The sequence below is a fragment of the Rhinichthys klamathensis genome, unplaced genomic scaffold (assembly GCF_029890125.1).
Source record: "Rhinichthys klamathensis goyatoka isolate OS25496 unplaced genomic scaffold, OSU_Roscu_1.1 h1tg000310l_1, whole genome shotgun sequence".
Taxonomy (NCBI): domain Eukaryota; kingdom Metazoa; phylum Chordata; class Actinopteri; order Cypriniformes; family Leuciscidae; genus Rhinichthys; species Rhinichthys klamathensis.
This window is the reverse complement of record NW_026606828.1, coordinates 111330-134144: the sequence shown is the minus strand read 5'-3', so window position 1 is coordinate 134144 and position 22815 is coordinate 111330. Positions and strand designations below refer to the sequence as shown.

Below are 22815 nucleotides of genomic sequence, written 5' to 3'. Positions count from 1 at the left end.
CCCCCGAAAATATCATGTTAACAACAACCCTTTAGAAAACGTAATTCCTTTGTGGATCCTCTTGATCTGCTTTCTCCATGTTTCTTTGACTAATCTAAGTGCTGGACGCGAGTTAACCATGTTCGACACATTTAACTGGGAGTGGGGCCGTCCTCACTGTTTTATCCATTGTAGGCACCGCTCACGATGTGTTTTCGGCTTTGGAAACAGAAAGAACAGAACTCCTCCAGACAATCGCTCGGGGTATCTAGTGTCCGATTTACAAACGCCGTGGGCGCACCGCTTCACCATCTTGCTTGGATTCAATGTTTGACGGACCTGCTCACATAGTAACGGTTGCTATGATGTGTGATTGGACAATGGCCGTTTTTGGGGAGGGGCTTGCGAACGGTCAATTGAGTTCGTTTACATTGCGCAGTGTGCACAACTTTGAGTTTGTTCAGTTTATTTTTGGTTCAAATAAAAACCCAGTCTCCACAAGCCGACCCTGTCCACTTCCTTCCCTGAAACTTGAACTTTGCTACATATATTTTTTCCATTACCATCTAAGACAGAGCGTTCCAATTTCTCATTCAGCTGGGTTGGTTTAGGTGTATTGTGCCGACAGTTAATCCATCGCGGTCTTGTCCCTTTAGGACACCGTAGGGCAGCAGAGGAGCGATTACTTTACCAGAGGGGAGAGTCAGGCTGTATTTATTTAACACTTTCTTCTATTTTGGTTGGGATCATTCTCAAAATAGGGTGACAAATTTGTCCTTTATTTTTGTTGTTGTCATGAAACAGATTTCAAATACACAAGAAATCCAAAACAAAAACATAAGTTTGATAATATTCCCAGGTGTTACCGCCAAAATATTAACAGTTAAATCCGATATTTTCTTTCATCATTTAGATATGCATTATACCACTGGCCATAAACGCATTTATGCTGTGGGAGAAACATAAAAATAAGATTATTGGAGAAATTACGACTGTGGGACAAAGAAATATTTTTTATAAATTAAAAAATGTAAATGTTCTAAAATTGTTGTTGTCCTTATGTCACGGACTCACAGTTTGTGGATTTAAAGCACACAACTGTTTCAAAATTCATATTTAAGGTGTAAATAAAATTTAATAAACACATAAAAACAAAATGATTTGTGGCCAGCAAGAATTTAATGTAAATTCATCCAAAGAAAGTCACTGATATAAAATGGGCCACATTGAAGAACTTAGACTAGAATTTAGGGGGGTTTTTTGGACTTTGATTGATAAATGCAGATTGCTTTAAAATGCGTTCTTCATGTTAAGCGAACTGCATCAATACAAATTCATGAAAACATTGAGAAAAACAAAAAATAATTTACAAAAAAATACCCATTTTGTTTTGTGTTAACATCTTATCAAACTGAAATTATACATGCAACATGGTTTTCATCTATATATAAAGGAGCAAAGCACTCATTCCAGTAATTGCAGAAAGATTTACATTTGTTCTATTTTATTGCTTTAATTGAAGGTCAAGTTATTTTTTAAACCCCTCAGGACCCTTTAAAACTCCCAATGTGTGATGTAAAACAAACAAAAGAAACACCCAACAGACTAGTCACTTAAAATCATAATGTGTGTGCACAGAAACACACGGAGCACACCTGAAAACAAGCTAAACATAGAAGTCCAGCTCTGTGACCTGTGAGAGCAGAAGAAGAGGGTCCGCTGAAGACCAACCACACAGAGCCCACCGTTCAGGACCTTCACTTGTATGTGGAAGTGTAGAGGCTTGATTTGTGAAGATTAGGTGTGGATTTCTGCATGTGACAGTGCAGCACATCTTCAGGAGAACTGGAGCTGTTGCACACCCGGGATCTGCAACACAAATTAAAGCATCACTCAAAATGCTTGAAAAGTGTGCTATCTTCATTTAAAATGATTGACACTTGGTTTGATGGAGGCAATAGATGAACGATCACGACTGATGTTTTTGCTAGCATTCTCACCTGCTGATAGGAGGTGGTGTACACCATCACATTTTGTTGCTGTCCATCAGCTGTTATGATCCCTGCAGGTAGTGGATTTGCTGAGAAAGAACAATATTTCATTGTGTTAGATCATGATGTTTGTGTTGTATAAATCTAAATGTTGTCTGTCTGTCTATCCATCCATCCATCGATCTATCATCTGACCAATCAGAGCAGAGTAGACCAGTCACAACAGACTGAGCAATCTGACCAATAAGAGCAGAGTAGACCAATCACAACAGACTGAGCAATCTGACCAATCAGAGCAGAGTAGACTGGTAGATTTTTCTCTAAACCTAAGTACCTGGGTCTCGTCTACAATCGACGTCCCCTAAAGTCTTCAGTCGACGTTTAGTCTATCTGAGTCTCGTCTACAATCGACGTCCTCTAAAGTCTTCAGTCGACGTTTAGTCTATCTGAGTCTCGTCTACAATCGACGTCCCCTAAAGTCTTCAGTCGACGTTTAGTCTATCTGAGTCTCGTCTACAATCGACGTCCCCTAAAGTCTTCAGTCGACATTTAGTCTAACTGAGTCTAGTCTACAATCGACGTCCCCTAAAGTCTTCAGTCGACGTTTAGTCTATCTGAGTCTCGTCTACAATCGACGTCCCCTAAAGTCTTCAGTTGACGTTTAGTCTATCTGAGTCTCGTCTACAATCGACAGCCCCTAACGTCTTCAGTCGACGTTTAGTCTATCTGAGTCTCGTCTACAATCGACAGCCCCTAAAGTCTTCAGTCGACGTTTAGTCTATCTGAGTCTCGTCTACAATCGACGTCCCCTAAAGTCTTCAGTCGACGTTTAATCTATCTGAGTCTCGTCTACAATCGACGTCCCCTAAAGTCTTCAGTCGACGTTTAGTCTATCTGAGTCTAGTCTACAATCGACGTCCCCTAAAGTCTTCAGTCGACGTTTAGTCTATCTGAGTCTCGTCTACAATCGACGTCCCCTAAAGTGTTCAGTCGACGTTTAATCTATCTGAGTCTCGTCTACAATCGACGTCCCCTAAAGTCTTCAGGCGACGTTTAATCTATCTGAGTCTCGTCTACAATCGACGTCCCCTAAAGTCTTCAGTCGACATTTAGTCTAACTGAGTCTAGTCTACAATCGACGTCCCCTAAAGTCTTCAGTCGACGTTTAGTCTATCTGAGTCTCGTCTACAATCGACGTCCCCTAAAGTGTTCAGTCGACGTTTAATCTATCTGAGTCTCGTCTACAATCGACGTCCTCTAAAGTCTTCAGTCGACGTTTAGTCTATCTGAGTCTCGTCTACAATCGACGTCCCCTAAAGTCTTCAGTCGATGTTTAGTCTATCTGAGTCTCGTCTACAATCGACGTCCCCTAAAGTCTTCAGTCGACATTTAGTCTAACTGAGTCTAGTCTACAATCGACGTCCCCTAAAGTCTTCAGTCGACGTTTAGTCTATCTGAGTCTCGTCTACAATCGACGTCCCCTAAAGTCTTAAGTCGACGTTTAGTCTATCTGAGTCTCGTCTACAATCGACAGCCCCTAACGTCTTCAGTCGACGTTTAGTCTATCTGAGTCTCGTCTACAATCGACAGCCCCTAAAGTCTTCAGTCGACGTTTAGTCTATCTGAGTCTCGTCTACAATCGACGTCCCCTAAAGTCTTCAGTCGACGTTTAATCTATCTGAGTCTCGTCTACAATCGACGTCCCCTAAAGTCTTCAGTCGACGTTTAGTCTATCTGAGTCTCGTCTACAATCGACGTCCCCTAAAGTGTTCAGTCGACGTTTAGTCTATCTGAGTCTCGTCTACAATCGACGTCCCCTAAAGTCTTCAGTCGACGTTTAGTCTATCTGAGTCTCGTCTACAATCGACGTCCCCTAAAGTCTTCAGTCGACGTTTAGTCTATCTGAGTCTCGTCTTTAATCGACGTCCCCTAAAGTGTTCAGTCGACGTTTAGTCTATCTGAGTCTCGTCTACAATCGACGTCCCCTAAAGTCTTCAGTCGACGTTTACTCTATCTGAGTCTCGTCTACAATCGACGTCCCCTAAAGTCTTCAGTCGACGTTTAGTCTATCTGAGTCTCGTCTTTAATCGACGTCCCCTAAAGTGTTCAGTCGACGTTTAATCTATCTGAGTCTCGTCTACAATCGATGTCCCCTAAAGTCTTCAGTCGACGTTTAGTCTATCTGAGTCTCGTCTACAATCGACGTCCCCTAAAGTCTTCAGTCGATGTTTAGTCTATCTGAGTCTCGTCTTTAATCGACGTCCCCTAAAGTGTTCAGTCGACGTTTAATCTATCTGAGTCTCGTCTACAATCGATGTCCCCTAAAGTCTTCAGTCGACGTTTAGTCTATCTGAGTCTCGTCTACAATCGACGTCCCCCAAAGTCTTCAGTCGACGTTTAGTCTATCTGAGTCTAGTCTACAATCGACGTCCCCCAAAGTCTTCAGTCGACGTTTAGTCTATCTGAGTCTCGTCTACAATCGACGTCCCCCAAAGTCTTCAGTCGACGTTTAGTCTATCTGAGTCTCGTCTACAATCGACGTCCCCCAAAGTCTTCAGTCGACGTTTAGTCTATCTGAGTCTCGTCTACAATCGACGTCCCCTAACGTCTTCAGTCGACGTTTAGTCTATCTGAGTCTCGTCTACAATCGACGTCCCCTAAAGTCTTCAGTCGACGTTTACTCTATCTGAGTCTCATCTACAATCGACGTCCCCTAAAGTCTTCAGTCGACGTTTAGTCTATCTGAGTCTCGTCTACAATCGACGTCCCCCAAAGTCTTCAGTCGACGTTTAGTCTATCTGAGTCTCGTCTACAATCGACGTCCCCCAAAGTCTTCAGTCGACGTTTAGTCTATCTGAGTCTCGTCTACAATCGATGTCCCCTAAAGTCTTCAGTCGACGTTTACTCTATCTGAGTCTCGTCTACAATCGACGTCCCCTAAAGTCTTCAGTCAACGTTTAGTCTATCTGAGTCTCGTCTACAATCGACGTCCCCTAACGTCTTCAGTCGACGTTTAGTCTATCTGAGTCTCGTCTACAATCGACGTCCCCTAAAGTCTTCAGTCGACGTTTAGTCTATCTGAGTCTCGTCTACAATCGACGTCCCCTAAAGTCTTCAGTCGACGTTTAGTCTATCTGAGTCTCGTCTACAATCGACGTCCCCTAAAGTCTTCAGTCGACGTTTAGTCTATCTGAGTCTCGTCTACAATCGACGTCCCCTAAAGTCTTCAGTCGACGTTTAGTCTATCTGAGTCTCGTCTACAATCGACGTCCCCTAAAGTCTTCAGTCGACGTTTAGTCTATCTGAGTCTCGTCTACAATCGACGTCCCCTAAAGTCTTCAGTCGACGTTTACTCTATCTGAGTCTCGTCTACAATCGACGTCCCCTAAAGTCTTCAGTCGACGTTTAGTCTATCTGAGTCTCGTCTACAATCGACGTCCCCTAACGTCTTCAGTCGACGTTTAGTCTATCTGAGTCTCGTCTACAATCGACGTCCCCTAAAGTCTTCAGTCGACGTTTAGTCTATCTGAGTCTCGTCTACAATCGACGTCCCCTAAAGTCTTCAGTCGACGTTTAGTCTATCTGAGTCTCGTCTACAATCGACGTCCCCTAACGTCTTCAGTCGACGTTTAGTCTATCTGAGTCTCGTCTACAATCGACGTCCCCTAAAGTCTTCAGTCGACGTTTAGTCTATCTGAGTCTTGTCTACAATCGACGTCCCCTAAAGTCTTCCGTCGACGTTTAGTCTATCTGAGTCTCGTCTACAATCGACGTCCCCTAAAGTCTTCAGTCGACGTTTAGTCTATCTGAGTCTCGTCTACAATCGACGTCCCCTAAAGTCTTCAGTCGACGTTTAGTCTATCTGAGTCTCGTCTACAATCGACGTCCCCTAAAGTCTTCAGTCGACGTTTAGTCTATCTGAGTCTCGTCTACAATCGACGTCCCCTAAAGTCTTCAGTCGACGTTTACTCTATCTGAGTCTCGTCTACAATCGACGTCCCCTCAAGTCTTCAGTCGACGTTTAGTCTATCTGAGTCTCGTCTACAATCGACGTCCCCTAAAGTCTTCAGTCGACGTTTAGTCTATCTGAGTCTCGTCTACAATCGACGTCCCCTAAAGTCTTCAGTCGACGTTTAGTCTATCTGAGTCTCGTCTACAATCGACGTCCCCTAAAGTCTTCAGTCGACGTTTAGTCTATCTGAGTCTCGTCTACAATCGACGTCCCCTAACGTCTTCAGTCGACGTTTAGTCTATCTGAGTCTCGTCTACAATCGACGTCCCCTAAAGTCTTCAGTCGACGTTTAGTCTATCTGAGTCTTGTCTACAATCGACGTCCCCCAAAGTCTTCAGTCGACGTTTAGTCTATCTGAGTCTCGTCTACAATCGATGTCCCCTAAAGTCTTCAGTCGACGTTTACTCTATCTGAGTCTCATCTACAATCGACGTCCCCTAAAGTCTTCAGTCGACGTTTAGTCTATCTGAGTCTCGTCTACAATCGACGTCCCCTAACGTCTTCAGTCGACGTTTAGTCTATCTGAGTCTCGTCTACAATCGACGTCCCCTAAAGTCTTCAGTCGACGTTTAGTCTATCTGAGTCTCGTCTACAATCGACGTCCCCTAAAGTCTTCAGTCGACGTTTAGTCTATCCTCCAGCGAGTACAGTCGACTTCAGCTGAGTCTAATCCTATACCCTAACTTGCTCCCCTAACTAACTTACTTGCTTCCCTATCTATCCTGCTGTGCAGCAGTAAGAAACTGACAGACTTCAGCAAAGGTCCTCTAAATGCTTTAATCACTGCCGGGAGAGAGTTCTCGACATTTCCTCAGAGAACTTTCCCCAAGAAGAAGCAAGACCGGAGGATCTCAGAGAAATTCCATTGAGAATCCCACCAGTAAAACACAAATACAACAGTTTTTATAGAATAGGGGTATGGCAACAATGCCATGATGCACTACATAATTTCCCTACAATTTGATTGGATCTTCATTTGCAAACCCTTCTGTTACCAGGTAAAACAAACTCTGTTTCTGTGATTACTTCATGATCAGAAGTTATGAAACTAGACATCTGTCTAGTTTCATTTCCCATATTTGTTATTTGTTACACTCACACAACCAAAGTCAAAGGGGTATGGCAACACAACATACAACATTCAAAAACACAGGACAGAACGTTTTAGTACATTCTGTTTCAGAGTGTTAGAATGGTTAGCCTGTTGGGCCTAAAATGGAAATACGGTTAGATGTTAGAAACATGGTTAGTTTAATATACAGTTTACTATTTTATTAATTAAAAAACCCTATTACAAGACCAATCACAACAGACTGAGCCAGTCACAACAGGGGCAGGTTCAAGTTCAAAACGGTGCGCAACGTTTTGCTACGGTTTCCGGGTTGAACGTCATGTTTCCTGGAAACGGCGTGCACCGGGTGTGGAACGGGGTTTGAGATGCGTTTTCTCTTGTTTGGTGGGTGTGTCAGAACTGCAGTCCAATCAGCAGCAACATGTATATAAAGCACGCGGTATTAAAGTGAACTCGCACAATGGGTTCAAGGAAAGTAATTTACAAATGTGTTCGATGCAGCTCGGTATACGCAACAACTGAGGATATTAGAAGACATGTTTGTCGTAAGTTTTATTGTAAAAATATAGGATATCAACATAATGATGTAGTTGTTTATATTTTTAGCTTCATTGCAAGTGTAATTAAGTGCTTTCCCTAAAAATTAGAAAGAAAATACAGGGTATTAAAACAGTATGAACTACAAATAAAGTCAGTATGTGAGGCTATAGATGTGTTTTAGTCTGAATTAGGTAAGATGTGTGCTTCCATTTCAGTTTCCACAAATCCCTTCACTCGATTGGGATGTTCTCTTGTGTTCTGGCCGGCAAGTGCAGTAACTGTAACATCGGGCATATTTTGTAGTATTAAACATATATTTATACCGACTTCATCAGGCTCCGAAAATTCTTCACAAAGAATGGCCTTCTCAGCTGCCATAGTTGCAACTCTTGCGTCATCAGAACAGTGTGTTCAACGCATCACCGTTTCTGTTTAAAAAACGTTGTGCAACGTTTTGTCGGGGCTGAACGCAGCCCAGATGTTTATTGTGAGAAAATTAAAGTGTTTTTGATCTTGGATGCATGAAGGAGACCTTTAAAACAAAATCAGGGACCTTTAAAATAGCAAAATAGGGGCACTTTAAACAAAAATTAGAAATGTTACTTTTGCAACTAAATGAAATAAAACAAGTTTATGTTGAAAACTGAAAGAAAGAAAAAATAATCTACATAAAAATATAAAAAGAAAAAATATACTTTTACTTAAATTACTAACACTTAACACTAAAATTAAATCTGGAAATAATAAAAAAAAAAAAGATAACTCAAAATATGAATAAATACTTTATAGTATATAAACAAAATTAATACATTCAGGTTTAGCTGTATGTAGAAAGCCACGGCACCAGTAACATACCCATCAAGTTCATAAGTTACTTACTGAAAGACTCATCGGTCAGCTCCTCTCCCATGCCTTCGGTTACAGTTACAGTGCTTATGCCTTTTTCTCCTTTCATAGCCTGCGAACATACACACAAATGTAAGATCTATCTACCAATCAAAACGAGAAAGACACACATCTGATAGCTGTGCAAAGTGTTTCCAAAAAGCCCTTATTTCAATGATATCTGATGGCATGGCATTAAAATGTTAACGCTACCTCTCTGAACTTCTGCAGGTAGAGCTTCAGAGGCTCCACATACATGTCGAAACCCAGCGTGGACATCGCGAACAGGATGTCTTCCCCGTTTATCGTCTTGCGTTTCTCCTGATGGCACCTCTCGCTGGCTTCTGAAGTGATGAAACTGATGAACTCGCTCACACACTCCTGCACACACTCCTTGGCGTCTTTTGCAATCTGATTGGATGGACGGAGAATTTTTTTTTTTTTTTTTAATAACATGCATTTGACTTGAAAGTTTCACTTTCGCTTAGGAAAACAATGGGCCTTAAATAAGCAGCTTTTAATAAAGAAATTAATAGAAAGGTGATCAAAATGTGCATCTTTTTAATACATAAACAAAAATAATTAACATTTAAAAAAGCATTTAATTTCTCCAAACAAAACCAGAAAAAATAAATTACCTTTCCTGTTTGTGGTATTCCATTCTTCATGATTCGGGCAACGTTAGCGATTGGGAGATAGATGTCTTGCTCCCGTAGGTTATCTTTGCTTCCATTCCCATCCTCATGGTCGTTGAGTCCCTCATCACCTTCATCTTTACAAAATAATAATAATAATAATAATAAATGCATAATCTAAATAATAAATAAATAATTCAGAATAATTTAAATATGACTTATTTTTTCATTTAAATATTTTATTTTTACATATAACATTTAATTATTATTTACAATTCTATTTATTTAAAAGTCATATTTAAATGAATCCAAAATATTAATAAATTATGTAAAATATTATATAAAATATATTATATATAATATTATTTATTCATCAATTATCTAAATGCTAAATAAAGCATTTGGGTTATTTTATATGATGTTTGACTTCACTTACCATCCTGAGCTTGGAGAACAAAGTGACTACCAGCCATATATTCTCCTGTTATGCCAAGCTGGGAGGCATCTGTGGTTGAACTGTCTCCGTCCATCTGAAACATAAATTAAATTGTACTACATTTGTACATATTGGTCTGGTCTTAAAACCAAGTGACCTGCCTATCTAGACAGTATTTTGGGCCATCACAGTGCACTACTGGACTTATATAAACATGTGGGCATCCAATATTTTGAGACAGCCATCTTGTCATCATATGTACAATTAATAAACCATTCATAAATGTAACCTTTATTTTATTCAGTAATAAATGTTTATTCAGAACTGTCTGCTCAATGGATCACTTTATTTCACACAAACATATAGGCCTATTTATCATTTGAAGAACAGCAAAACAAATTTTATAGTTTGCTATTCATATATTATCTACACACACACACACACCTAGGATATTAAAATATGTCATATGATATAAATGACATATGTAGCCTGAACTGCCTGGCTTCAATATATAATTAATAATAAGACTCTTCTGTGTATAGTATATTCTATTGTATCTACATACCAAACCACATTGGTGTATTTTATTGGCTAAACAGCCGGTGATATCAATGAACATGTAAGATTAAACACGCTAAATCAACTCAAACCACATTTCCCCCCGAAATATTCAGACGAATTGCTACAATGAATTATTTTAATTGATAAACGCATTAAGAGCAGAAGAGGGCAGATAACAAGGACGACGAGCCAAAGCACCAGTGTATCCGTCAAAACGGGTCGTAGTAAACAAAGGGGCCGAGCACCATGACGGGCTTTTTACAATTATTGCCACAACAGCGAGTTGCTTTTCATATCGCGCGCTTAATTTCTCATTCTCCCCGCCAACTAATAATAAAACACTCGCACACGGAGATTTCCAATTCGATGTAACAAAATATGGGTTAGCAATCATTGGCCGGAGCCGCACACTAACCTGCGATGAAGCCCTGGTTGGTTCGCGTCTCAGTTCGGCCGTTTGGTTGGACAGAAAATGGCTGCGGGAGAGCCAGTCCCTGCGCAGGGCTGAACAGTCCTCGAGGAGGAGCCTCACTCGGACACCAGGTGGCGCTATAGGCAAGTTTAAAAATAAAACCGCAATGTGTCGAAACAGCGCCTCTTATTGGTACTGATTGGTACACTGCACTAAAATTGGCTTGAGAAGATCAGTCTACTGCTTAACACGTAAATTCCCTTAATAGATAATAGATATCAACGTTTTCTGTTTTGTTATATCAAGGCCACTTTTATGTGTCTTTATGATTTATTTCTGCTACTTTTCAAATGTTTTGTGTGTACAGAAGTGGACTTCTCGTTCTCCCCCTTTTCCAAGACTGAGACCTTCAGTCTTGAACAATCCATCATAAAAACATGACATTTTAAAACTATGATATGAACAGAGTAAAAAAAAAAATTCTCCCTAATGCATTATATATATATATATATATATATATATATATATATATATTAAAATGTGTTAGTGAAGAGCTTAATGAAATATGAGATCGATGTGTGATACAAATATTCTTGTCTGTCATTTCCAGTTAAATCGATTTTTTTTCCAGTCTTTGATCTTGTGTTCATGGTGTTCTTGATTTTGATTTGACACTCATTTATGAACAATAATATAAATATAATGATATTTATAGGTGATATTTTAATGATTTGCTTTGAATAAAGTACAGTAACAATATAAAAATCTATTATTTTAATGTTGTTTGTATAGGCTAATCACAATCATGCTAATATTTTTATAAAATGTTTCTCACAGTACAAAGAAGTCTGTTTACATTCAGTTACATGCAGTTTTCAGATAATTTAAATGATTTTTATACAAATCATTTATACAAATTATCCACAGTAATTTTCTTCCTTTCATCAATCTACATTAGCATTGATACATTTACATGAGTGAATTGATACGTTTTATGTCCTTCACAGCAAAATATAATAAAATAATAAACTAGCAACACCAAGACATTATTGTTTTAATCCATCCTGACCAATAATAAATAGACAAATAAAATGCATTAGTAAATTGTATAGGCTGCCCAACGCAAATAATTGGACATCAATCCCATTTAATTTAATGGCCTGCCACATCTCAATGTACCTAAATACACATTTCTGAATCATAAAACATATTTATTAGAACCATACTGAAAATTCTGCCCTAAATACTGATCAAGGAAGATGAGTGCAAATCAGTCGTATGTTTAACATAATAACATATGGAAACAGCTGTTCTTTATTCAGTGAAGATGGTCATGTGACTTGGAGAAGTACTATTGTCACATGAGGCCGCATGTGTGATTCATTGAACTGCATGTATGGAGAGATTGATATTTCAAATATTTCAAGTAAAGTCATTCACTAATGTTCAACTGTGCAGAGAAATGTAAACCAGCACATCAGATAGTGGTCTGTTTAATGAAATATGACAATGTCATTTCTACATTTATGTCACCAGTGACAATAGAAGAAAACACAGTGCTAGAAAGGCAGTGCCCAACAAATCCGCCAGAGCCGTCAGATACGGGATAGAGAAGCTATCAGGGTCCCTGCCGCATTTCCACAAGCAGTGAACCATCACATCAGCGGTGCCCAGCAGGAGAAACACCTGAATGGAAGAAGATTCAGAGTCAAATACCACTCCTCTCCTCAATAAGACACACGCTAACATCACTTGCCTGTGTGAAAGCTGCTACCAAATAGAAGGAAATGAAGACAGCAGTGGGTGGAGCCGGGCTGCCTTGTATTAGGTAAATGGTGTAGATGAAGATCAGGTGACCTGGGATGGCCAACATGAGCAGCACCTGTGCTGATCTTCCATTCGGCCCTGTAAGAAGCAATGCAAAGGTGATATTTGTCTTCGGGTTAGTTCACCTACCCTTCTCCATCGACTGTCTGAAACCGGACCTCATCGGACAACAGAACCTTTTTAGTTGCACCCAGTATCACCGCCCCCTCCCCGAGAATCTTGAGTCGCACTCGCCACTTAGAACAAAGCGATACAGTCAAATAAAGCTCAGGGAACAGTGTTTAATATATGAACTTTTATTTCAAAATGTAAGCAAAAGTCTACGGGCCCTATCATACACCCGGCGCAATGCGGTGTCATTTTTGACCCATGTGTGTAAACTTGATGTATTAACATATTCAAATAAGAATTTGTGATCATTGAAAACAAGATATTTTGAATATTCATAAATCATGGAATACATAGATCATGGAATATTAAATGCTGAAATACAGATTTCAAAAGATCTCGTGGCTTGATTTCAGATTTCATGGCTTGGCATTTTTACAAAAAAAAATGCCAAGCCATGCATGAAATAACACAGGAAATGAATGCGGGTCTTTTTAGACCCATGTTGTGCATTAGAAGGGGTTTGCATAGCTTGTGCATCAAAGGGTTAAATAGCAAATGCATTTGCGCCCATTTGTGCGCCCATGGGCATGCTGGTCTGAAAACGAGGTGTGTTCAGGCGCATTGTTGGCGCGTTGCTATTTTATGGCAACTGAAATAGACTGCACCATTGACCAACTGAAACCTGGGCGCAATATTTTTTTGTTATTTAGAGAGCGCGTTAGTAATGTGCGCCTATAGGCGGGTCCACAACATGCGTACACGTTGTGCCGTAGATGGTCTGCTTGCCCGCTTTAACCTCACGCACAAGCAAATCCGTTTCCTCGCTAGAGAAGCTATCAGTTTTTCCGCTTGCAAATTCCGACCATTTTTACCATCGTTAAACTAGCAAAAGTGGATTTGGACATGGGACCATTGGCTTTGATCGTTAAAATAGGGCCCTGAGGCTGCGTCCGAAATCGCATACTCTCTTACTTATTTCGAATAAGTATTTACTTACCGTCCGCTAAAAAAGTATCTTCTATATAGTATGAATGTGTGTAGTATGAATGTAATCTGGACTTACTATATTCGCCATGTTGTCATTATCATGTGACCTACCAGCATCAATTACTTCGCTTCCCGTGGCCTCATGGGATAGTAAAGTGTCCATCGTATGCACACTTCAGAATCGCGCAAGAAGTAGGTCATCCGTACTTTTTGCCAACTCTTTTATGAGTACTGTGAATTCAGACATACTTCTTTGGTCACATACTGTTTTTCGCCTACTATATAGTAGGGAAGTATGCGATTTCAGATGCAGCCCATCAGTGTGGGGACTCCACCCCTTTTGGAGTTCTCCGGACTGCAACTATATCTACTTGGAATTGAGTGCCAAATGCAGAGCTGGTGCAAACATATCTACATCGCTATGATCAGATGCTTTCTTAGCTACTGTTTTTATTTTGTTATTGAGAGGAAAGCACACAGCACGTATTTACACCTAAACGTCGCTCCAAACAGTGTGGATGGGGTCAGGATGTTCGCTAACAGTCCACCGCTGCAAAGATACACCACAAAATCTTTTACCCCAAAGTAAAGAATACAAAATAACTTCGCTGTGAGTTTATGTGGCCTTTACCTGTGGTGTAAAAGCTGCGGCAGGGACAGAAACATCGTTTAGAGTCGCCTGGAAGTTCGCCCGGAGGACAGTGAAAATGAAGATACGTGGCTATACGACTAGCCTGGACGGAAACCAGATTACCACCAACACCTTAAGGAAAGGTTTATATTGGAAATTTAAAACAGTCACAGTTGATCAGAACACAGCAAGTGAGTTTTGTTTGACCCACCATTTATTACAGGAGTGTAGAGAACAACTCCCTCAAGCATTGGATCTGCGACGGTTCGGTCCAGAATCAGTCCTCCAAGACTGGAGATATGAAATGAAAAAACAAAAAGATAAGCTGGTCGTACCAACATAATTACAGTTGCATCATCACAAAATGGTCCATGCTAGACTTATATTGATGTACTAAGTGGGGAACATTTACCTGCTGATCACCAGTGCGGTTATTATTGGCTCCCAGCTGGAAAACAGCAGTTTTTGGCTTTCAGGGTGCCGAAATGAAAGAATGGCCCACACCGGCGTCAGGGACAGGAAAACAATACACACCACGTAGGTAATATAAGGGTAAGGTTCTACAAACAAAGAGAGTTACAAAATAAAAGGGTGTTAAAGAGAGTAAAAATAGCACACACCTCTCAGTAAACTAATCTTTGTCCAGTGAACTGGTCTTTCATTCTCACCCATGCAGTAAAATAAGCCTTGACTGATGATGGCGAGCAGTCCAAGTGTGATGAGGTCACCAAAACTGGCAGCGATGGGCGTGGCTATGTTGTCAGGGTTGACGCCCACCTTCTTGGACCCAAGAATCACACCAACCATTAAGATCCCTGGAAAAATGTTATTATATCAAAACCATTCAGAATTTATACATGCGGAATGAAATTTACAAATAAATTCTTATGTACACTAAGTCTGGGGTCAGTTAAAAATCTGTGTGAGGAAATCATTCGCCCTTACGTGAAATTTCCGAACAGGTAGATTCCTACAGAAAAGATGCGAAAATTTCCCGAACAACGGTAAATATGACCGCACCTTAAGAGTGTGGGGGTTAATACCTAGTTCTGGCATGAAACTCTAGATGGTGCAGGCTGATAGGTCTTTAACTCATTTGGTAGCGATCACGTCATTATCTACATAGCACAGCTGGGTTGTATGAATTACAAACCTGCACACATATTTTAAAAAGCACATAACTATAGAATTCTGAATGAGCATGTGAACGCCGTCAGCGTTAATCACAGGTTCGCGTTTAAAGTCTGATCATTTCGACAGAGGTGAATCAATCAAAGTTAACTTTAGCTGGATGTAAAATTATTCAAGAACCGCTATAACGCCAAAACAATCTGTTACCTTAAATTATATGTTTATCTCTGTAAAGCTGCTTTGAAACAATCCATTGTTAAAAGCGCTATATAAATGAAGATGACTTGACTTGACTTGACACAGCTGATTGGTTGTTGTTGCATCAGCGGCCAATGAGCTGCGGCTTAACATTCAAACAAATACCAGTAGTGTCGCTGTTAGCATGTTAGCAGTCTACATCGCTCTTTCAGAAACCCTGCACCTTCCCCAGCTCCACCTGTATAGATCTGCTAGGGGTTATTTCATGTATGTTAAGGTAGGCACAGACGCCAAAGAACTAGCGCTGATGAAAGTCGCCTGCATCGAGGGAAAAAAGCTGCACTTGCACACACAGAGAGAACTACAGCCGACTGTCTGCGCCTGCTTGTAAATGAGAGAACTGTCTATTTCTGCAGATATATTAATCTATATTCGTCATTCAAAAAGGGAAACCGACGCTGCAGGTACACAAACCGTAAACAAAGCAGTGCGTGCTTACCGTTTTAAATATCAATCCTGCTAAACACTTTATTCCACTCCGCTCGTGTTAATATTGAAATATTCGCCAAGGAACACTCAGGTAAGATGACGTAACATTAGAACAGCCTTCTATCTGTAGCGTTTTGACTTTGCTCGCTGTTTTGCTATTATTCTGCACTGACTCGTTCACTAAGCTGAACAGCCAATCAGAGTTCTCTCTGTCACCGACGGCCCGACGCCGATTCAACATGTCGAATCGGCCGAAAAAAAAACGGTCGAGGACCAATTTCAGCCGACGGCGTGGAACACACTGAGAAAACTTAGTCGGCCGACTCACAAAAACTGGCCGGCGGCCGACCGTCAGCTTGGTGTGTCCCGGGCTTTACATGTGCAGCAGGAGCAGCATGTCTAACATTCTCACAGCAATGTCTGTGTATTATTGGCAGTAGCAAGTCTCGGTACTTGCTCTGCAGCATCAGCAGTAGCAGATCTATTCTGACCAGATACATTACCATTGCCACATCCATTACCATGCTAATCTCTATTACCATACCAATCTCCTGAGTTGTCATGACAGAAATAATGTTCAGTGCTTAACCTTGTTTGTCATCACTAAGGAACTGCTTCCATTAATCATACTGACAGTTCTATCCATTTATGCCGAATGCTGATAATGTGAGCTATGTGGCCTGAGGATATTGGGTCTATATTCGGGGCCTGTGTGGAAAATGGGTTTGCGTGGCCAAGATCACAAGCCATAAGCCATTCAAGTGAGAATAACCTCATGATCAGCACCGACAAAGATGATGTCCTCCGTATTTGATGACCATGAAGCATTTAATGGTGTTATAAATGGTCTATTTTAGGTCGATAAAAATTGGTCACAAATTTGGATGCAAACCCTGCAGCAGAGATGCTGTGAACGCTGTCACCACGCTGCAACAGCAAAGCAGAGCTACATGGTTCATGAAGAGCTCCTCTTCCAGGATCCATCCAAGAGCCGATGCTACAAGAGCAGCCAAGAAGCCCAGAACTGTAGCTTGTATCTAAAGAGACAAATTAAGTTGAATGAAGAACAGAACAGAGCCACACAAGTATCAAATGAGTAAATGAGCTGCATTAACCTGTTTGAGGGCAAGATTTCCGATGATCAGGTTCCACTTCTCGCTTGAAGAGTTCATTCTGCCAACGTTCACCTGCAATATTGATATTGAAGAGTTGAATGACTGTTATTTGTTTTCTTTAAGCAATATAAAGCATTACAAAAAATAAACCTTTTTGTTTAGTTCAAAACGCTATGTATAACCCTGAAGGCTGTTTTTATTCACAGCATGGTATGAAGTTCCTAACCATGACAAAAAGCATGTGATGAAGGGGAAAGAACACAACGCAGATACAATACAGCAGATCAGACTTCAACAAGGAGGAATAAGTAGATAATGTGTAATGGGACAGTGGGCAGATCAGGGTTCCCACTTCCCACACATTTCAATCAATGAATTTCCATGACTTTTCCAGTCGTTCGTGAATACTGTCCAAATCAAATAAAGAAAATCTAAATCTAGCAGATTAAAGCTTTTTTTTTTTTTTTTGATGAGCATATTAATTTATGAATAATTAAAACAACTGAGTTATTAATTAATTTCCATTATTTTTTCCCCTTTTAAATTACCCAGATATTTCCACGTCTCCACTCACTCTAAAAAATAAAGTAGGGATGCCATGGAAGAACCATTTTTGGGTTCTAAAAATAACCTTTCAGTGAACAGTTCTTGAAAGAACAATTTTTTCTTAGTGTGAAGAAAATTGTAATAATCTGAAGAACCTTTTTTTACTCTACGATGAACCATTTTGTACACTGGAATTTAAAATGTAAAATTATGGCTGATACCAATAAGTAAATTATTTTCACATTTAAGAGAAATGGCCGATATTAGAATTCTATAATACTTTGCCAAAATAAATTAAAAATAAAACACAAAAAACTCAAATCAATTGCTTTAAATCCTACAAGTGAATTTATCCATTACAACATTATAAAGTAAAAAAAAATAAAGTGATGCCAAATGGATTTATCGCAATTAATTGCATCTAACATAAAAGTTTTTGTTTACATAATACTCTGTATTATGTAAACAGAGTCACCCCCCTCCGTCCCCCACTCAACTCAGCCCAGCTTACTGACCTCTACATCCCTCCTGCTGCTGAGACCTAACCACAATCTCACAATCTCTCCGCAACCCGACCATACGCGCCAACCCGTTTGACTAAGGCTGTCGAGCCCCACTGGTGCGTTAATATGCAGTTTCAGTGGACAACGGTTCCGCATGGCGTACCACCTACCGCAAAACACAATATCTGCCCAACCACCCGTCATTCACGCAATATCCACAGGAACGTATACAAATAAACCAACAGACTCTTCAAGTTTTCAAGAATTCTACGAAACCGTAGCGTGGCGGCCTGTACACAGCCAGCCAGAATCTTTCCGTCTCAACCACAGCCAGTTGCTGCTCCTTTCTGCTGCTTCAGATAAGTTCTTTACTGTGCGACGCAACTCTTGGCCGCTGAATCCGACGTCTCTGAGGAACCGGGTTGTAGAGTGTGCCACAAAACCTCGACAACCCACTTCCACTGGATAAACCTGGACTCTCCATCCTCGCTGTTCTGCTTCAGTGGCCAGATGAGCATACCGCAGTTTCTTCCTCTCATATGCCTCATCTACAGCATCCTCCCATGGCACTGTTAACTCTATCAGTTGAACAATGCGTGCTGATCCAGACCACAAAACAATATCTGGTCGTAGGTTAGTGGTGGCAATCTCAGGTGGAAAAATAAGCCGTTGGTCAAGATCAGCCAGCATCTTCCAGTCCCTAGCAGCTTCCAGTTGTCCTGGGCGAGAATTCGTGTTAACACCTTTTCTTGGTGGTTGCTCGCCTGGGTGGAGGAATATTGTCTTCTGCGTGTAATGTTTTGCTAGAACAGACGGCAACTTATTGGTCATACTACGCTTGCCTTCCAGTGCTAAAGCCAAACATCGCAGTACTTGGTCATGGCGACAAGTAAACCGACCTTGGCTAAGAGCCACCTTACCATCCTGTCAAAATGTGCCTTAATGTGGCACATGTATATAAAATATACATATATAGGTGTGTACACACACACACACACACACACACATACTGTATCTACTGTATATGTGTATATATATATATATATACAGTATATATATATATATATATATATATATATATATATACACACACACACATACACTCACCGGCCACTTTATTAGGTACCCCATGCTAGTAACGGGTTGGACCCCCTTTTGCCTTCAGAACTGCCTCAATTCTTCGTGGCATAGATTCAACAAGGTGCTGGAAGCATTCCTCAGGGAGTTTGGTCCATATTGACATGATGGCATCACACAGTTGCCGCAGATTTGTCGGCTGCACATCCATGATGCGAATCTCCCGTTCCACCACATCCCAAAGATGCTCTATTGGGTTGAGATCTGGTGACTGTGGAGGCCATTTTAGTACAGTGAACTCATTGTCATGTTCAAGAAACCAATTTGAAATGATTAGAGCTTTGTGACATGGTGGAAGTAGCCATCAGAGGATGGGTACATGGTGGCCATAAAGGGATGGACATGGTCAGAAACAATGCTCAGGTAGGCCGTGGCATTTAAACGATGCCCAATTGGCACTAAGGGGCCTAAAGTGTGCCAGGAAAACATCCCCCACACCATTACACCACCACCACCAGCCTGCACAGTGGTAACAAGGCATGATGGTTCCATGTTCTCATTCTGTTTACGCCAAATTCTGACTCTAACATCTGAATGTCTCAACAGAAATCGAGACTCATCAGACCAGGCAACATTTTTCCAGTCTTCAACTGTTCAATTTTGGTGAGCTCTTGCAAATTGTAGCCTCTTTTTCCTATTTGTAGTGGAGATGAGTGGTACCCGGTGGAGTCTTCTGCTGTTGTAGCCCATCCGCCTCAAGGTTGTGCGTGTTGTGGCTTCACAAATGCTTTGCTGCATACCTCGGTTGTAACGAGTGGTTATTTCAGTCACTGTTGCCCTTCTATCAGCTCGAACCAGTCTGGCCATTCTCCTCTGACCTCTGGCATCAACAAGGCATTTCCGCCCACAGAACTGCCGCTCACTGGATGTTTTTTCTTTTTCGGACCATTCTCTGTAAACCCTAGAGATGGTTGTGCGTGAAAATCCCAGTAGATTAGCAGTTTCTGAAATACTCAGACCAGCCCTTCTGGCACCAACAATCATGCCACGTTCAAAGTCACTCAAATCAACTTTCTTCCCCATACTGATGCTTGGTTTGAACTGCAGGAGATTGTCTTGACCATGTCTACATGCCTAAATGCACTGAGTTGCCGCCATGTGATTGGCTGCTTAGAAATTAAGTGTTAACGAGCAGTTGGACAGGTGTACCTAATAAAGTGGCCAGTGAGTGTATATTATATAAACAAAAATTGTGATTAATCACGATTAATCGATTTTACAGCACTAATATTTATACATATATATGTATATATATATATATGTATCTATGTATACACAGACACACATATAATATATATAAATCTAATAAAATATACATATATATTATGTAAACTTTTATGTTAGATCCAATTCATCGCGATTAACCAATTTGACAGCACTAAAAAGGATATTCAATTCGAGATTGGTAAAAAATTACATTTAGCAGTGTAATTAAATTTTTAAAGATGAACTGTAAGTGATCAATAAATGACAGAAAATGTAATTAGAGAAAATTAGCAAATAGAATTGCATTTCTATTTTTACAATTTCTAAATTACAAAAAAAAACAATATGCCAATATGGAACCAATATACTGTGCATCCCTAAATCTTTATTCTGGGGAAAAGTCTGGGTTTTAGATTGGCACAAAACCAGCATAAACCAGCCTAAAAAAAATGCTGGTCCAGTGGGATTTAATAGGTATATAGATAACATAGTAATCTTACAGCGGTGGAGAGTCTTGATGCCAGTGTCATCTCAAGGTTCCCCTTTAGGCCCAGTAAAGGTGGGACAAGGATGAAGATCTCGGTCACAGAAGTGAAAACGTCCCAGTGCTAATTTATAAACACAAGGCAACAATTTATAGTCAAAAATCCCAAACATCCACCCAAGATCATCTCCCACACTCACCTGCACTAGGTCCAGCAACATCCCCGCCAGCACCGTTCCAAAACCTGCCAGGAGGAATGGAACCAAAATCTGTATCCCCATGGCCCAGATCGACTCACTTGGCATCTCCTGGCCATGAAAATTCTGAGGCTCATCCTGCGATATGGTCCAGGAAACCGATGTTGTCCCAATGTTGTCCTGATGTTGTCCCAGTTTTGTTCCCGAATTACGAAGCAGCGGATATGACTCTGAAAACTCCTTACTGCAGATACGAGTGAAGCTTGATTCTATGTCAGGTCTTATGGTCTCTGGTATAAATTGATGCCCATTTTCAGATGGCAGGTGAGCTGAGGTCAGCTCACACTCTTTCTGGTTTGTTTCAGTGATGGATCCCATTACACGACCTTTCGAAAAATAATTAAGATGTTCGAATTCAAAGTACCAAGAGTTGTTTGTTTGAAGTCAATCATGTAAAGATATTTGATATAATGAATCATGTGTATAGATGAATTTTAGATCAACCTTTTAGAGGGTTGTACCTCATCTGTTTTGCATGTCTCTGAAGGAGTTACTCAGGGGTGAGTCCAAGGAACCATATTATTTTCTTTATATATAAATAACATTTGTGATAATATTCATAATGTTAGGTATCATCTTTATGCAGATTATACCACTATTTTGTGTTGTACATCATTGGCTTCACACGCTCTCCAATTATTAACATATTCACAGTCAGCTTTTGACATTGTACAGTCTCGTTTGTGTGAATTAAAACTGTGAATAAGGTTTTAACCATTAAGCTTAAAGTTCAAAGTTAAAGGTTTTTATTTGTCCAAAAAAATAAACAATAACTTTTTTTCTACAAACTCACCAATTTGAGATGAAAAATAAATTCTGTGGCTATGGCAAAGTGTGGGCAAAATTGACCTTTTTCACAGACTGTGATAATGACGGTCATTTTTGAAAATATATTAAAAAATGTATGTGCATTTATAACACTATACTTAGTATTTCCGGTATATTACCTTTGCATCAAATTACAAAAAACTAACGTTGCTGTGAAGGTGTTTCTTCAGCTTTTGAGAAAAACACAGATCAGTCAGTGCATATTTCTCATCTACATTTACAGACAACAGAATTATCATTCAGTACATGTGATTATATTGGTCTAACATACCAATATATAAGCAGAACATTTAAATTCTTAATATTTAATAAGATGTGTTTAGGTAATCACTACTGAAAGTAATCATAAACTTATAACTTCAATTCATTGTTTACAAAAATGTACCTTACCTTAAAGCAGCAAAGCCCTAAAAACAACAAGTTGAACATGTGGTGGTTGCCGAACACATTTTTAACTTTTTCTCTCATTCAGCCTTCCAGCTTCCATACTTTAATAGCAGACTGACTGTGTGACAGTGAAGTCAATCTCTTTGTGCTGAGCTCATACTGATCATGAACTCATTTGGCACACATTTCTCATTAGAAAACCGAGGCCAGACTAAAACTTTATGAATGTGGCCTTCAGGCGTTTGCGGTTCAACAGACTGGTAAATAACAATGCATTCATCTGTACAATTCTCTATCGTACAATTACGAGGAGAAAGTTGTTTCATTATTTGTGTTGTTGTCGCTGTGCTTCAGGGCGCCACCCGCAGGACAGAGGGAGAACTGCAAGTCAAAAGTCACTGATTCTTGTTCTTGATACGTAAAGCCATTAGTTTTTAATAGCAATGTTTTTATAT

At 40.1% G+C, this 22815-nt stretch overlaps 2 protein-coding genes across 3 annotated transcripts; both read right to left on the bottom strand.

Annotated features, from left to right (window-relative positions):
- Window positions 1–1139: 1139 nt before the first annotated feature.
- nfybb (nuclear transcription factor Y, beta b) lies at window positions 1140–10648 on the bottom strand. Of its 2 annotated transcripts, XM_056270991.1 has the most exons (7): window positions 10527–10648; window positions 9551–9644; window positions 9118–9251; window positions 8693–8890; window positions 8474–8552; window positions 1980–2059; window positions 1140–1848 (listed from the first exon to the last, which is right to left on the bottom strand). In XM_056270991.1, the coding sequence occupies exons 2-7, from the start codon at window positions 9642–9644 to the stop codon at window positions 1816–1818; spliced, it is 618 nt and encodes a 205-aa protein (XP_056126966.1). In that variant the 5' UTR covers window positions 10527–10648; the 3' UTR covers window positions 1140–1815. The 2 variants fall into 2 exon arrangements, with proteins under 2 accessions (XP_056126966.1, XP_056126965.1); XM_056270990.1 differs by lacking the exon at window positions 10527–10648 and having other exon boundaries at window positions 9551–9653.
- A 1352-nt stretch (window positions 10649–12000) lies between these two features.
- On the bottom strand, window positions 12001–22445 carry slc41a2a (solute carrier family 41 member 2a). The gene is made up of 11 exons (XM_056271047.1): window positions 22364–22445; window positions 21089–21471; window positions 20905–21012; window positions 17013–17084; window positions 16790–16934; window positions 14748–14894; window positions 14492–14639; window positions 14291–14370; window positions 14080–14211; window positions 12280–12428; window positions 12001–12209 (listed from the first exon to the last, which is right to left on the bottom strand). Exons 2-11 carry the CDS (start codon window positions 21461–21463, stop codon window positions 12048–12050), a joined length of 1518 nt encoding a protein of 505 aa, XP_056127022.1. The 5' UTR covers window positions 21464–21471; window positions 22364–22445; the 3' UTR covers window positions 12001–12047.
- Between the last annotated feature and the right edge of the window lie 370 nt (window positions 22446–22815).